This window comes from Somniosus microcephalus, chromosome 12 (genome assembly GCF_052327205.1).
Source record: "Somniosus microcephalus isolate GS21.2 chromosome 12, FLI_Smic_1.0, whole genome shotgun sequence".
In the NCBI taxonomy this organism is placed as follows: Eukaryota; Metazoa; Chordata; class Chondrichthyes; order Squaliformes; family Somniosidae; genus Somniosus; species Somniosus microcephalus.
In genome coordinates, this window is record NC_140998.1 from 22280976 (window position 1) to 22293821 (window position 12846).

Below are 12846 nucleotides of genomic sequence, written 5' to 3' on the forward strand. Positions count from 1 at the left end.
CTCTGTTGCGAAGCATTAACCAATGAACTCAGAATCTTGCTCGACTGTCGCTGCATTGAAATCCTGCCTCTTCTCGGTTGCCAAATGCCATCTGCTGGCTGATCTGGGCAATGGCTAGAGAGAAAATAAGTTCTATGAAACGCAATGGCCGAGAAAATCAAAGCAGTTGTATCAGCTGTTAAATACTACACCAAACACTTTCCCTCTCCCCCGAGAAAATACAATCAAAAAAACCTCAGGCACGATAAAGTCCTGTTGAGAAGGGGCCTAATGAGCTGCGCATTACACTGATCACAGAAGACATCGCTGCACAACTGATGTACTCTGGCATGACCAACGTCAAGCCAATGTTTGTTGAATGCCAAAACATGTCATTAAGTTGGTACCAATTTTACGAAGGGGGATGGGGCTCACCTCTAAAGACCCTTTATTTAGCAAAAAAACAACTACAGGGGCTTTCTCAGGCTTCGGCATAAATAATAGCCAGGAATCGAACTCATGGAAGAACATCGGACAGGGTGGGTTACGTGGTACTCGTAATAGCGCCCGCCTGATTTTGCATCCTTTAAATGGATGGGATTTGGCTGGGTTCCCCGACAGGGGCGCAAATCTCGCTGCCCAATTTTCTTCACCACCCAGGTGCAAAAAGAAGGAAACCTCTTGATAAAGTCTAAGCTCATTTTGATTTTTCTTTCCCCTTTTATTCCTACCAGGGTTCTTTTAAAACAGTTTCTGCTAAATCTGTGAATGTTGGTGGGATCACGGCAGGGTGGGGAGGGGGAAAGAGGGAGTTAGCTTCACGGAGTTATTGAGACTGGTCGCGCAAGGGAGCTGAGTTAGCAGCAGTTAAAGATCCAGGGACAGATTTCTCTTCTGGCTGCTACGCTGGCACAACTTTGCCAGGGCTAGACCTCCATCTGTTTGATTCCTGCGTCCCTGACCTCGGGTCATTTAAGGGGTCAGATTTAAGCGTCAAACATGGCTCAGCTGGTAGCTCTCTCACTTCTGGGTCAGAAGGCTGTGGGTTCGAGTCAAGCCCCGCTCCAGAGATTTGAGCACATAATCTAGGCTGACACTTCAGTGCAATGCTCAGGAAGTCCAGCGCTGTCGCAGCTGCTGTCTTTCAGGTGAGATGTTAAACTGAAGCCCTGCCTGCCCTCGCAGGTAGGTGTAAATGATCCGAAGGTACTATTCAAAGAAGGGCAGAGAGTTTTCCTCGTGCCCTGGCCAACATTTATCCCTCAACCAACACCACCAAAAAAAACCCAGATTATCTGGTCAGATATCTCAGTGCTGTGTGCTCTGTGTCTGCCTCCTTTCCTTAATTACAACATTGACAGCACTTCAAAAAAGTATTTCATTATCTGTGAAACAATTTGGGATGTCTTGATAATAACAAATGCTGGAAAAACTCAGCAGGCCAGGCAACATCCGTGGAGAGAAATTAGAGTCGACGTTTCGGGTCGAACCCTTTTTCAAAACTGGAAAGGAAATGAAATAGATCGAAAGGCAGGGCTGGGAGGGAACAAAAGAAGTGAAGAGACATTAAGAGGTATTCAAAACCAGACGAGATGGTGATAGGACAGTGGAGACAAAAGACGGCTCAGATTAGGTGTGAAATGTTCTGGCAGAGAGACAGCTGCCATGTGGGAGAGAGAAAAAAAAGGAAAGGGGGGGAGGGGGAGGGAAAAACCAAAACAAAGGGGTGGATGAAAAATATAAGTAAAAATGTAATAGGGGCCGAGGTTATGATCTGAAATTGTTGAACTCGATATTGAGTCCGGAAGGCTGTAAAGTGCCTAATTGGAAGATGAGGTGCTGTTCCTCGAGTTTACGTTGAGCTTCCGTGGAACAATGCACGAGGCCAAGGACGGTGAGGTCCGAGTGGGAATGGAGCGGTGAATTGAAATGACAGGCGACCGGAAGCTCGGGGTCACCCTTACGGACTGAACGGATGTCTTGATGTTGTGAAAGATGCTATTTAAATGCAAGATTTTTTTTCTTTCAATATTATTGGGGGGCTAGCCTTGGGAGGGAGGGAGGGAGTCATCGCTAGCGGAGGACTTAATACACATTATACACTTAATGGCACAGTTTTAAAGAGTGTGCAGGGACAGAGGGACCTGGGAATTAATGTGCATCAGTCCCTGAGGGTGGCAGGACGTATTGAGAGAGTGGTTAACAAAGCGTATGGGATCTTGGGCTTCATAAATAGCGGCATTGAGTACAAAAGTAGAGAAGTTATGCTGAACCTTTATAAAGCGATGGTTAGGCCACAACTGGAGTATTGTGTCCAGTTCTGGTCACCACACTTTAGGAAGGATGTAAAGGCCCTTGAGAGGGTGCAGAGGAGATTTACCAGAATGGTTCCGGGGATGGGGGATCTTAGCTACAAGGACAGGTTGGAGAAGCTGGATTTGTTTTCATTGGAGCAAAGGAGGTTGAGGGGTGATTTGATAGAGGTGTACAAGATTATGACGGGTTTGGATAGGCTAGACGGGGAAAGGCTGTTCCCACTAGTTGATGGTACAAGGACTAGGGGACACAGATTCAAGGTTTTGGGCAAGAGATTCAGGGGGGGATGTGAGGAAAAACTTTTTTACACAGTGAGTGGTGAGGACCTGGAACTCGCTGCCGAGGGAAGTGGTGGAAGCGGAGACACTCAATGTTTTCAAGGGGAGACTGGATAGGCACTTGAGGGAAATAAACTTGCAGGGCTATGGGGATAGAGCGGGGGAATGGGACTGACTGGATTGCTCTACAGAGAGTAATGGACTCGATGGGCCTAATGGCCTCCTTCTGTGCCGTTATGACTCTACGACTCTATGACTTTGGAAACAAAAATTATATAGGCTGGCCAGCTGCTTCTGTGACAACTGAAGAAAGATTTTTTTTTAATCAAACATTTAAAAAAAATGGGAAAGTGTGCAATTAATTAGCCCCTGATTAACTGTACACCTTTGCAACGTTTAAAGTTGAATCCCGCGCCCCCCCCCATCCCATGTCATAACTATACTGTACACCAGGAACGCATAGAGTTCCTGATGGAGGTCTTCAAGATTAAGAAAGGGTTTGACAGGGTAGACATAGAGAAGACGTTTCCACTTGCGGGTGAGACCTTAACTAGGGGCCATCAATATAAGATAGTCACTAATAAATCCAGTAGGGAATTCAGGAGAAACTTCTTTACCCAGAGAGTGGTGAGAATGTGGAACTCGCTACCACAGGGAGTGGTTGAGGTGAATAGCAGAGATGCATTTAAAGGGAAGCTAGGTAAGTACATCAGGGAGAAAGGAATAGAAGGATATGCTGATGGGGTTAGCTGAAGTAAGGTGGGAGGAGGCTCGTGTGCAGCATAAACACCGCATGGACCAGTGGGGCCGAATAGTCTGTTTCTGTGCTGTAAATTCTATGTAATTCAGTGCTGCACTTCATTATAATATGCCCGCCCATATTTGGATTGTCATATTGTTTAGCCCACTAGCCAATCTCAGGAAACGCATGAAGTGATGGGACAGGGAGCCGGTGGGATGGCTTCTTGTCGAATTTTTCACTCCTGCCGACTGCAGCGGTGTCAAGGCACCAGGGTAATGCTTGATGAACCCCTCGCAATCATTAACCCAGAATTGCTCGAGCTTCCATCGGTACACTTGTCACTTCAGCATCCTTGCGAGATCAGACTCAGTAAATGTTCCAAGCCATTGCTCCTCATTGTCACTCACTGTTAAAAGTGAAGTAGGGCCAGAAAAAAGCACAAGTGGAAAATAATCATTATACAAGGTTGAAACTGGGCACGGGTGGAAGACACAAAACAGGCAGAATCGCTTTTGCTGGCCGTTATACGACGTCATCAGAACTGAGTATTGGGTGGAACGCGACAGGCGGCCAATACGATAGTCTCTGTTCTGTGAGCTCCTCTAATTCTGGCCTCTTGCGCATCCCCGATTTTAATCGCTCCACCATTGGTGGCCGGGCTTTCAGTTGCCAAGGCCCTAAGCTCTGGAAGCTCTCCGCCTTTCTTTCCTCCTTTAAGACGCTCTTTAAAACCTACGTCTTTGACCAAGGTTTTGGCCATCTGCCCTAACATCTCCTTATGTGGCTCGGTGTCAAATTTTGTTTGATAACACTCCTGTGAAGCGTTGGGACGTTTTATTAATCTTCCTCTTTTCTTTGGGGAGCAGTGTGAAGTAGCGGAAGGATCGCGGGTTGACTGGCCGCGTTAACGCTCCTTCCATGGCTGTAACCATCTTTATACCAGCCGATAGGGTGGTTAGTCCGATACGGCGGGAGGGTTTTATAGGCTCCCACAACCCATATGATAAGGGGGGGGGGGCACCCCTACCCACCGGACGCGAGTATCCCACTGGATGTCAATCCAGAAAGAAAGACTTGCATTTCTATAGCGCCTTTCGCGACCACCGGACATCTCAAAGCGCTTTACAGCCAATGAAGTATTTTTGACGTGTAGTCACTGTTGCAATGTAGAAAACGCGGCAGCCAATTTGCGCACAGCAAGGTCCCACAAACAGCAATGTGATAATGACCAGATAATCTGTTTTTGTTATGTTAGTTGAGGGATAAATATTGGCCAGGACACCGGGGATAACTCCCCCTGCTCTTCTTCGAAATAGTGCCAGGGGATCGACCTGAGAGAGCAGACGGGGCCTTGGTTTAACGTCTCATCAGAAAGACGCACCTCTGACAGTGCAGCAGCCACTCAGCACTGCACCGGAGCATCAGCCTAGCTTTATGTGCTCAAGTCTCTGGAGTGGGGACTTGAACCCACAACCTTCTGACTCAGAGGCGAGGAAGCTACCAACGGAGCCACAGCTGACACTAACACAGCTGACAAAAAAAATTCAAAGTCGGAGCTCCGACTCCACTCACCGGGATTGTCTGGAGTGGGGCTCAAACCCTGCATCTTCTGGTCCCGAGGCGGGAACGCTACCACTGCGCCAAAGGCTCGCTCCCTTTTTCACTCAGTTAAAGTCATTATATAAATACAAGTTGTTGTTCTTGTTCTGCCCCCGGCCAAGTCCTAATTCTTCCCCTGCGGAATTCTTTGTCACTGTTTGGATTTTTTAAAAAGGTGAGTAAGGATGCCCGGGTCAGAGTGAGGTTCAGCAAATGCAGTCCTCCACTTCCCATTTGATTACGTTTACTGTTAGGAGAGTGGGTGGGAACATAGGGACATAGATCTCAGCCTTCATAGCTCCAACTGACCCAACATCTACATCATTTTGTGGGGAGGCAGTTCCAGGTTTCCACTACCCTTTTACAAAGGATGTACAGCACAGAAACAGGCCATTCGGCCCAACCAGTCCATGCCGGCGTTTATGCTCCACTCGCGCCCCCTCCCGTCTTTCCTCATCTAACTCTATCAGCATAACCCTCTATTCCCTTCTCCCTCATATGTTTGTCCAGCCTCCCCTTAGATGCATCTATACTATTCGCTTCAACCACTCTCTGTGGTAGCGAGTTCCACATTCTCACCACTCTCTGGGTAAATAAATTTCTCCTGAATTTCCTATTGGATTCTTGGTGACTATCTTATATTGATGGCCTCTAGTTAAGCTCTTCTCCACAAGTGGAAACATTCTCTCTGTATCCACTCTATCAAAACCTTTCAGAATTTTAAAGACCTCTATTAGGTCACCCCTCAGCCTTCTTTTTTCAAGAGTAAAGAGACCCAGCCTGTTCATCCTTTCCTGATATGTACACCCTCGCATTTCTGGTATCATCCTTGTAAATCTTCTCCGCACCCTCTCCAGTGCCTCTATATCCTTTTTATAATATGGCGACCAGAACTGTACGCAGTACTCTATGTGTGATCTAACCAAGGTTCATTAGAAGTTTAGTATAACTTCCCTACTTTTCAATTCTATCCCTCTAGAAATAAACCCTAGTGCTTGGTTTGCTTTTTTTATGGCCTTGCTAACCTGTGTCGCAACTTTTAGTGATTTGTGTATTTGTACTCTGACCTCACTATTCTTCCTATCAAAATATATTACCTCACATTTTTCTGCGTTGAACTTCATTTGCCAATTCTATGCCCATTCTGCAAGTTTATTAATGTCGTCCTGTAATTTGTTGCAGTCCTCCTCCGTATTGACTATCTATCCCACCCCCCCAAATTTGGTGTCATCCGCAAATTTAGAAATTGTGTTTTTGATTCCAAAGTCTAAATCATTAATATAAATTGTGAACAACAGTGGTCCCAGCGCTGATCCTTGTGGAACACCACTACCCACCTTCTGCCACTGTGAATAGCTACCCTTTACTCCTACTCTCTGCTTTCTGTCTTGAAGCCAGCTAGCAATCCATTCTGCTACTTGTCCCCTGACTCCGCATTCTCTGACCTTGTTCATCAGTCTATTATGGGGTACCTTATCGAAGGCCTTTTGAAAATCTAGATAAATTACATCTACTGCATTACCCTTGTCTACTCTCTCTGTTACCGCTTCAAAAAATTCAATAAGGTTGGTCAAGCAAGACTTTCCCTTTTGAAATCCATGCTGACTATTCATTACTATGTTTTGGGTTTCTAGATGTTCTTCTATTTTCTCCTTTAGTAGGGATTCCATTATTTTTCCTACCACTGATGTTAAGCTGACTGGTCTATAATTCCCCGGACATGTTCTACCCCGCTTCTTAAATATAGGTATTAATGTTAGCTATCCGCCAGTCCTCTGGCACTACACCTTTTCCTAATGAATTATTAAATATGTGTAGTCATGCCTCTGCTATTTCTTCCCTAGATTCTTTTAAAATGCGTGGATGCAATCCATCCGGACCAGGGGTTTTATCCTCTTTTGAGGCTGATTAGTTTATTTAATATATCCCCTCTTTTTATTTTAAATGTACTTATCTCATTACTAATCTCATCATCCAATGTCATGTCCACCTGTTCTATCTCCGTGGTGTGGGAGTGTCAGTTATTTAACATTACTATAAATAATATAAATGTGGGAGTGTCTGTTATTTATAATATTAAGACATTCTACATAAAGTTTTAAAAGTGGTCTTGCTTTATAAAGGCACCTTTGTGTCGGGCTGAAACCAGAGTGCACTCAAATCAGCGTGAGGCCGCCCCTCCTGAGAATGGTTTCATGCCAATTGGCTTTTTCTTTATTCGTTCCTGGGATGTGGGCGTCGCTGGCAAAGCCAGCATTTATTGCCCATCCCTAGTTGCCTTTGAGAAGGTGGTGGTGAGCCGCCTTCTTGAACCGCTGCAGTCCGTGCGGTGAAGCTGCTCACACAGCGCTGTTAGGGACGGAGTTCCAGGATTTTGACCCAGCGACGATGAAGGAATGGTGATCTATTTCCAAGTCAAGGGTGGTGCGTGACTCGGAGGGGAACTTGGAGGTGGTGGTGTTCCCAAGCGCCCGCTGCCCTTGTCCTTCTCAGCGGTAGAGGTCGTGGGTTTGGGAGGCGCTGTTGTGCACACGGGAGTCAGATTGGGATTTGACACCAGAAGTTATAATGCCATGTTCATATCAATGTGGCAGCACGCCTATTTCCCCAAGATAAAAATTACTCTCGTTCACTGCAGTGTAGAATATTGGTGAACAAGGCAAAGTCTACGAGCTCAAATCTTCAAAAAAGAGCTCTGTTTATATTAAACCAATTAACTTCCGTCCCTGGAAATTGAACAGAAAATGATTTTCCTCCCTCCCAGCTCCCATCAATTCATTCATACCGTTTATATTCATTTCAACCAAACTGTTTTTTCAGAGAATCATAGAAATTCACAGCACAGAGGGAGGCCATTTGGCCCATCTTGTCCGTGCCGGCCGACAAAGAGCTATCCAGCCTAATCCCACTTTCCAGCACTTGGTCCGTAGCCCTGTAGGTTACGGCACTTCAAGTGCATATCCAAGTACTTTTTAAAAACAATAAGGGTTTCTGCCTCTACCACCCTTTCAGGCAGTGAGTTCCAGACCCCCACCACCCTCTGGGTGAAAAAGTTCTCCTCAACTCCCCTCTAATCCTTCTAGTAATTGCTTTAAATCTGTGCCCCCTGGTTATTGACCCCTCTGCTAAGGGAAATAGGTCCTTCCTATCCGCTCTATCTGGGCCCCTCATAATTTTATACACCTCAATTAGGTCTCCCCTCAGCCTCCTCTGTTCAAAAGAAAACAACCCCAGCCTATCCAGTCTTTCCTCATAGCTAAAATTCTCCAGTCCTGGCAACATCCTTGTAAATCTCCTCTGTACCCTCTCCAATGCCATCACATCTTTCCTGCAATATAGTGACCAGAACTGTACCCAGTTTCATGGTGGTCTTAATCATGTGGTACCATTGTGCTTGAAGTAGAAACAGGCAATTTGAGGCCTGGTTGCCAAGGTCATCCCAGCCTCTGTCGTTGATATTAAATGAAAGGAAGAACTTGCATTTATATAATGCCGTTCATGGCCTCAGGACATCCCAAAGTGCTTGAAAGGTAATTAAGTACTTTTGAAGTAGCCACTGTTGTAATGTAGGAAATGCTACTTTGCGCTCAGCAAGCTCCCACAAACAGCAATGTGATAATGACCAGATCATCTGTTTTAGTGATGTTGGTTGGGAGATAAATATTGGCCCCAGGACATCAGGGAGAACTCCCCTGCTCTTCTTCAAAATAGTGCCATGGGATCTCTTACGTCCACCTGAGAGGGCAGACAGGACCTCGGTTTAATATCTCATCCGAAAGACGGCACCTCACTCAGTACTGTCCTGGGAGCGTCAGCCTTGATTTTATGCTCAAGTCTCTGGAGTGGGACTTGAACCAACAACCTTCAGACTCAGAGGCAAGAGCGCTGCCCACTAAGCCATGGCTGACACCGTCAGTCTGCTGTTTTGAACCCTTGAGAAAATGCTGGTAAGGAGTTAGCACCAATATCCAGCCCAGCAAGCACTTATTGATTGCTTTTTTCAGAGAAATACTTAAATTTTGTTGTGAATTGCAGGGAACAAGCATGGTTTTGCAACTGAGATAATGCTGCAGGAGCCTTGACTCAGTGACAGCACTCCTGCCTCTGAGTCAGGAGGTTGTCAGTTCAAGCCCCACTTCTGAGACTTGAGCATATAATCTAGGCTGACACATCAGTGCAGTACTGAGGGAGTGCTGCACTGTCTGTAGGTGCTGTCCTCTGGATGAGATGTTAAACAAAGGGCCCATCTGCCCTCTCAAATGGGCGTAAAAGATCACAGTTGAAGAAGAGTAGTTGAGTTCCTGGCCTAAATCTATCCTTCAACCAAGACCATTAAAAAGCAGATCATCTGGACATGGCTCTTTGTGACACTTTGCTGTTGGGTTAGTAAACAATTTAAAGAAAAATGGTTTGATAGGTTCCTAAAAAAGGATCTAGATGATAGTTGAAGCTGGATTGCTTGCATAGTACAAAGTATTTACAGCACAGAAACAGGCCATTCGGCCCAACAGGACCATGCCAGTGTTTATGCTCCACAGAAGCCTTCGCCTGCCCTTCTTCATCTAACCCTATCTACATATCCTTCTATTCCTTTCTCCCTCATGTGTTTATCTAGCTTCCTCTTAAATGCATCTCTGCTAGTCGCCTGAACTACTCCTTGTGGTAGCAAGTTCCACATTCTAACCACACTCTGGATTTATTGGGGACTATCTTATATGGTCTCTTGTCCTGGTCTCCCCCTCAAGTGGAAACGCCTCCTCTTCGTCTACCCTATCAAACCCTTTCATAATCTTAAAGACCTCTATCAGGTCACCCCTCAGTCTTCTCTTTTCTAGAGAAAAGAGCCCCAGCCTGTTCAATCTTTCCTGATAGGCATAACCTCTCAGTTCTGGTATCATCCTTGTAAATCGTTTTTGCATCTTCTCCGGTGCCTCTATATCTTTCTTATAATACAGAGACCGGAACTGTTCACAGTGCTCCCAAGTGTGGTCTAACCAAGCTTCTATGCAAGTTTAACATAACTTCTCCGCTTTTCAATTCAATCCCTCTAGAAATGAACCCCCGTGCTTGGTTGGAACTTTTTTTTTTGTTCCGACTTACTTTTGTTCTGTGTCCCAGAAAATGTTGCATTCATTCAAACAACTACTGTATCTGCAAGGTGAACCAAACACTAAATCCAGCCTGTTGGTGCGTGTAGCGCAGACGGATATCGAACCCGAGACCTTATTGGCTTGCAGGACAGTTCAATATGGGGGTGATTCAGTTATCCACTTAAGCACCGGGGGCCCATTTTATCAGTAGAATTATTACACATGACTCATAGTACAATCACACACCAAATAATCATTAAGATTAAAAATGAAAATGGCTTCAAATTTATTATACGTTCTTACAAACTATTTAATCCACTTTTCAAAAAAAAACACATAAATTTTGAATTTTATCTTATAATCAATAGTAATGACAGAGTAGACTGTTTAGAGAACACAAGTGAACGTACCTTCCGCAGTGACCTCATCGACCATCAGCTTCAAATTTTTACCTCGACGAACCACTCGGACCGTGTGCCAGTCATTGTCATTGAGTTTCTGCCCAGCATAAAGTGTCTCTGGTCCTTTGCCTGGGGAAGGTGTTGGGCAAAAAGTGTTACTTTGCACATTCGAGATTAACCTGCCGACATTACATTCATTAGGGCTGCGATAAAGTCTCGTTGTTTCGGCGCTGAATTTGAAAAGCACCTGCACTTGAACCTTCCATTCAATAGACCCCTGACCCTTAATTATTGACTAAACCACAATCCTACCTTTCAATCTCCCACTCGTTGCAAAGAAGCACATAATTTTGATACTATTCTCCAGAACAAACCTTTATTACAGCCCTAATAGAAACCATTCAAACACATACAACACATAATAAGAGCAGCAACCTCAATAATGCCCCATCAATACTCAATATGGTTGCATCCATCTTAGACTCACAAGGACTTTGACGAACTTTTAGAGATTCTGGTTTAAGAAGCTGGTGAGATAAATGGATAGCTATAAGTCACAAAGATCTGTCAGTAACTAGAGAGAAACAACTTGAAATGAACTGAGGAATGTGATTGGATTGATCTTTCGCTGAAGCCTTTTCTGCACTCCACAATCTTGTTATTAAACCTAGATACATCTCCTGCTCCCACACTGATAATCATGGCTATTGGCCCCTTCTGGCTCATAAAAGTTCTGCATCAAAAATAAATCAGTTACAACAAATCACTGTAAACATCTAGATTTGGGTGTTATATTTGATCTGCCTATATAATCTATTGACCACCGTACTCATAAGTTCACTCCCTCTCATTTTAAATTCTCTTTGTCTTTTCTTTGTCGTTATGTGCTCTGTAAAAACAAAGTAATGATCAGGGGCAAGCTTGGCTGTGGAGCAACATCTGCACCTTCGCCATGTGCCCAGTTGCCAATTGTAGCTATGCTGTTGGAGAGGAGCTGGTCAGCCCGATCCTCTCCTGCAAGAGAGGGAAGGAAATGAAATACCGTCCTCCTTTTCACAAATAACATAAAATGAGGGGCCTATGCACCCAGGGTGCACCCTCACACATTTACTAACGGTGACCCTGAGGATGCTCTGATATCCTGGCACTTTGACATGCTGAAGTCCCAGTACGCTACACCATGGACTGGTTGCTTCATACCTGCTCCTTCTTGTGCCAAGTTGCTTGGTTAAGTAGAGGAGAGGAGGTTTCCCCTGAAAGGGGAGGGCAAAACTCAAAGGGAGATGTCCCTTGATTTTTTTTGTGCACTTCCTTGAAGAAAGTTTGCAACGTGGCTTTGGCAAGGAGCCGCGAGCTGTTGAATCACCTGTCCTGCCAGTGATGAAGCAATAGTGCAGGGAGCACAAGAAAGTGGGGAGGAGAAAATTACTCCAAAAGAAACGGCCGCAAACTGAATGAAAGAAAAGTGGCGTTGGCTTGGGGAGCGATAGGGTGGAGGCAGAATTGAAAAGGTAGAGCGAAACTGCACTCAAAAATGCTAAAAGACGTCATATTGAGGTACAGTTTGTGCAGTTGCTGTGAATGTAACATGGATGCCCAAATGAAGGTTCTTCAAGAGAGAAGAGGCTCATAAAACTCTATTAGGTCACATTCAATTCGTTAACAGTGGCTTCAACCTCTCAGCTACAATACGGATTACCCTTTAACTAATGGCTACCACAACCATTTCACTTGTGATGCATTTTTCACCTTGCTTAAAAAAAAATAATGGATAGGTATAAACCGCGAAGATCTCTTCAAGCTTTTATGATCAAGGACCCGAGAAACAACAACGGCAACTTTGGCAAGAAAGATGTTGTTGTGCATCTGAACGTGGTGTGAAATTTGTTTTTTTTTAAATTCGTTTTTATGGGATGTGGGCATCGCCGGCAAGGCCGGCCTTTATTGCCCATCCCTAATTGCCCTCGAGAAGGTGGCGGTGAGCCGCCGTCTTGAACCGCTGCCGTCCCGTGCCATCCGTGTGTGAAATTTGCTCCTTTGTGCAAAAGCTTTTGAAAAGCGCTGCACACCACCACAGTAGGAACTATGGAAACCTAATTCAGCTTTAATTTTATGAGTGGCGAGAGTCTCAGGTATGGTGAATGTGAATGTAGTAGTCAGTGTTACTCAAAGCTGAAACCGCTCGTTTCTTTCAGATCTACCATTCACTAAAAAAAAATTTTAATAAAAGCTTGGGCAGCCTTTAAGCCCGATATAAATTTGTAAAAGCCTGGTTTAATTTAAAATTATGCAGCAAAGTATGAATTGCAAATGAATTTGTTTTCAACCCCTTCCCCCTTCTCACTGCACGTTTGGAATGCACAGGTTTTACTTAAGGCAGTTTCACAATAACTCCACACAGCTATTTTTATTTATAATTTGACTTTTTTTTAAGTCTTAAG

At 44.7% G+C, this 12846-nt stretch overlaps 1 protein-coding gene across 1 annotated transcript in view; it reads right to left on the minus strand.

Annotated features, from left to right (window-relative positions):
• Nucleotides 1-12846, minus strand: part of nrxn3a (neurexin 3a) — a 2455668-nt gene that overhangs the window by 1454078 nt on the left and 988744 nt on the right. The window contains exon 11 of the mRNA XM_086002654.1: nucleotides 10415-10534. Within this exon, the coding sequence (XP_085858780.1) occupies nucleotides 10415-10534 (120 nt within the window). The remainder of the gene's footprint in view (nucleotides 1-10414; nucleotides 10535-12846) is intronic.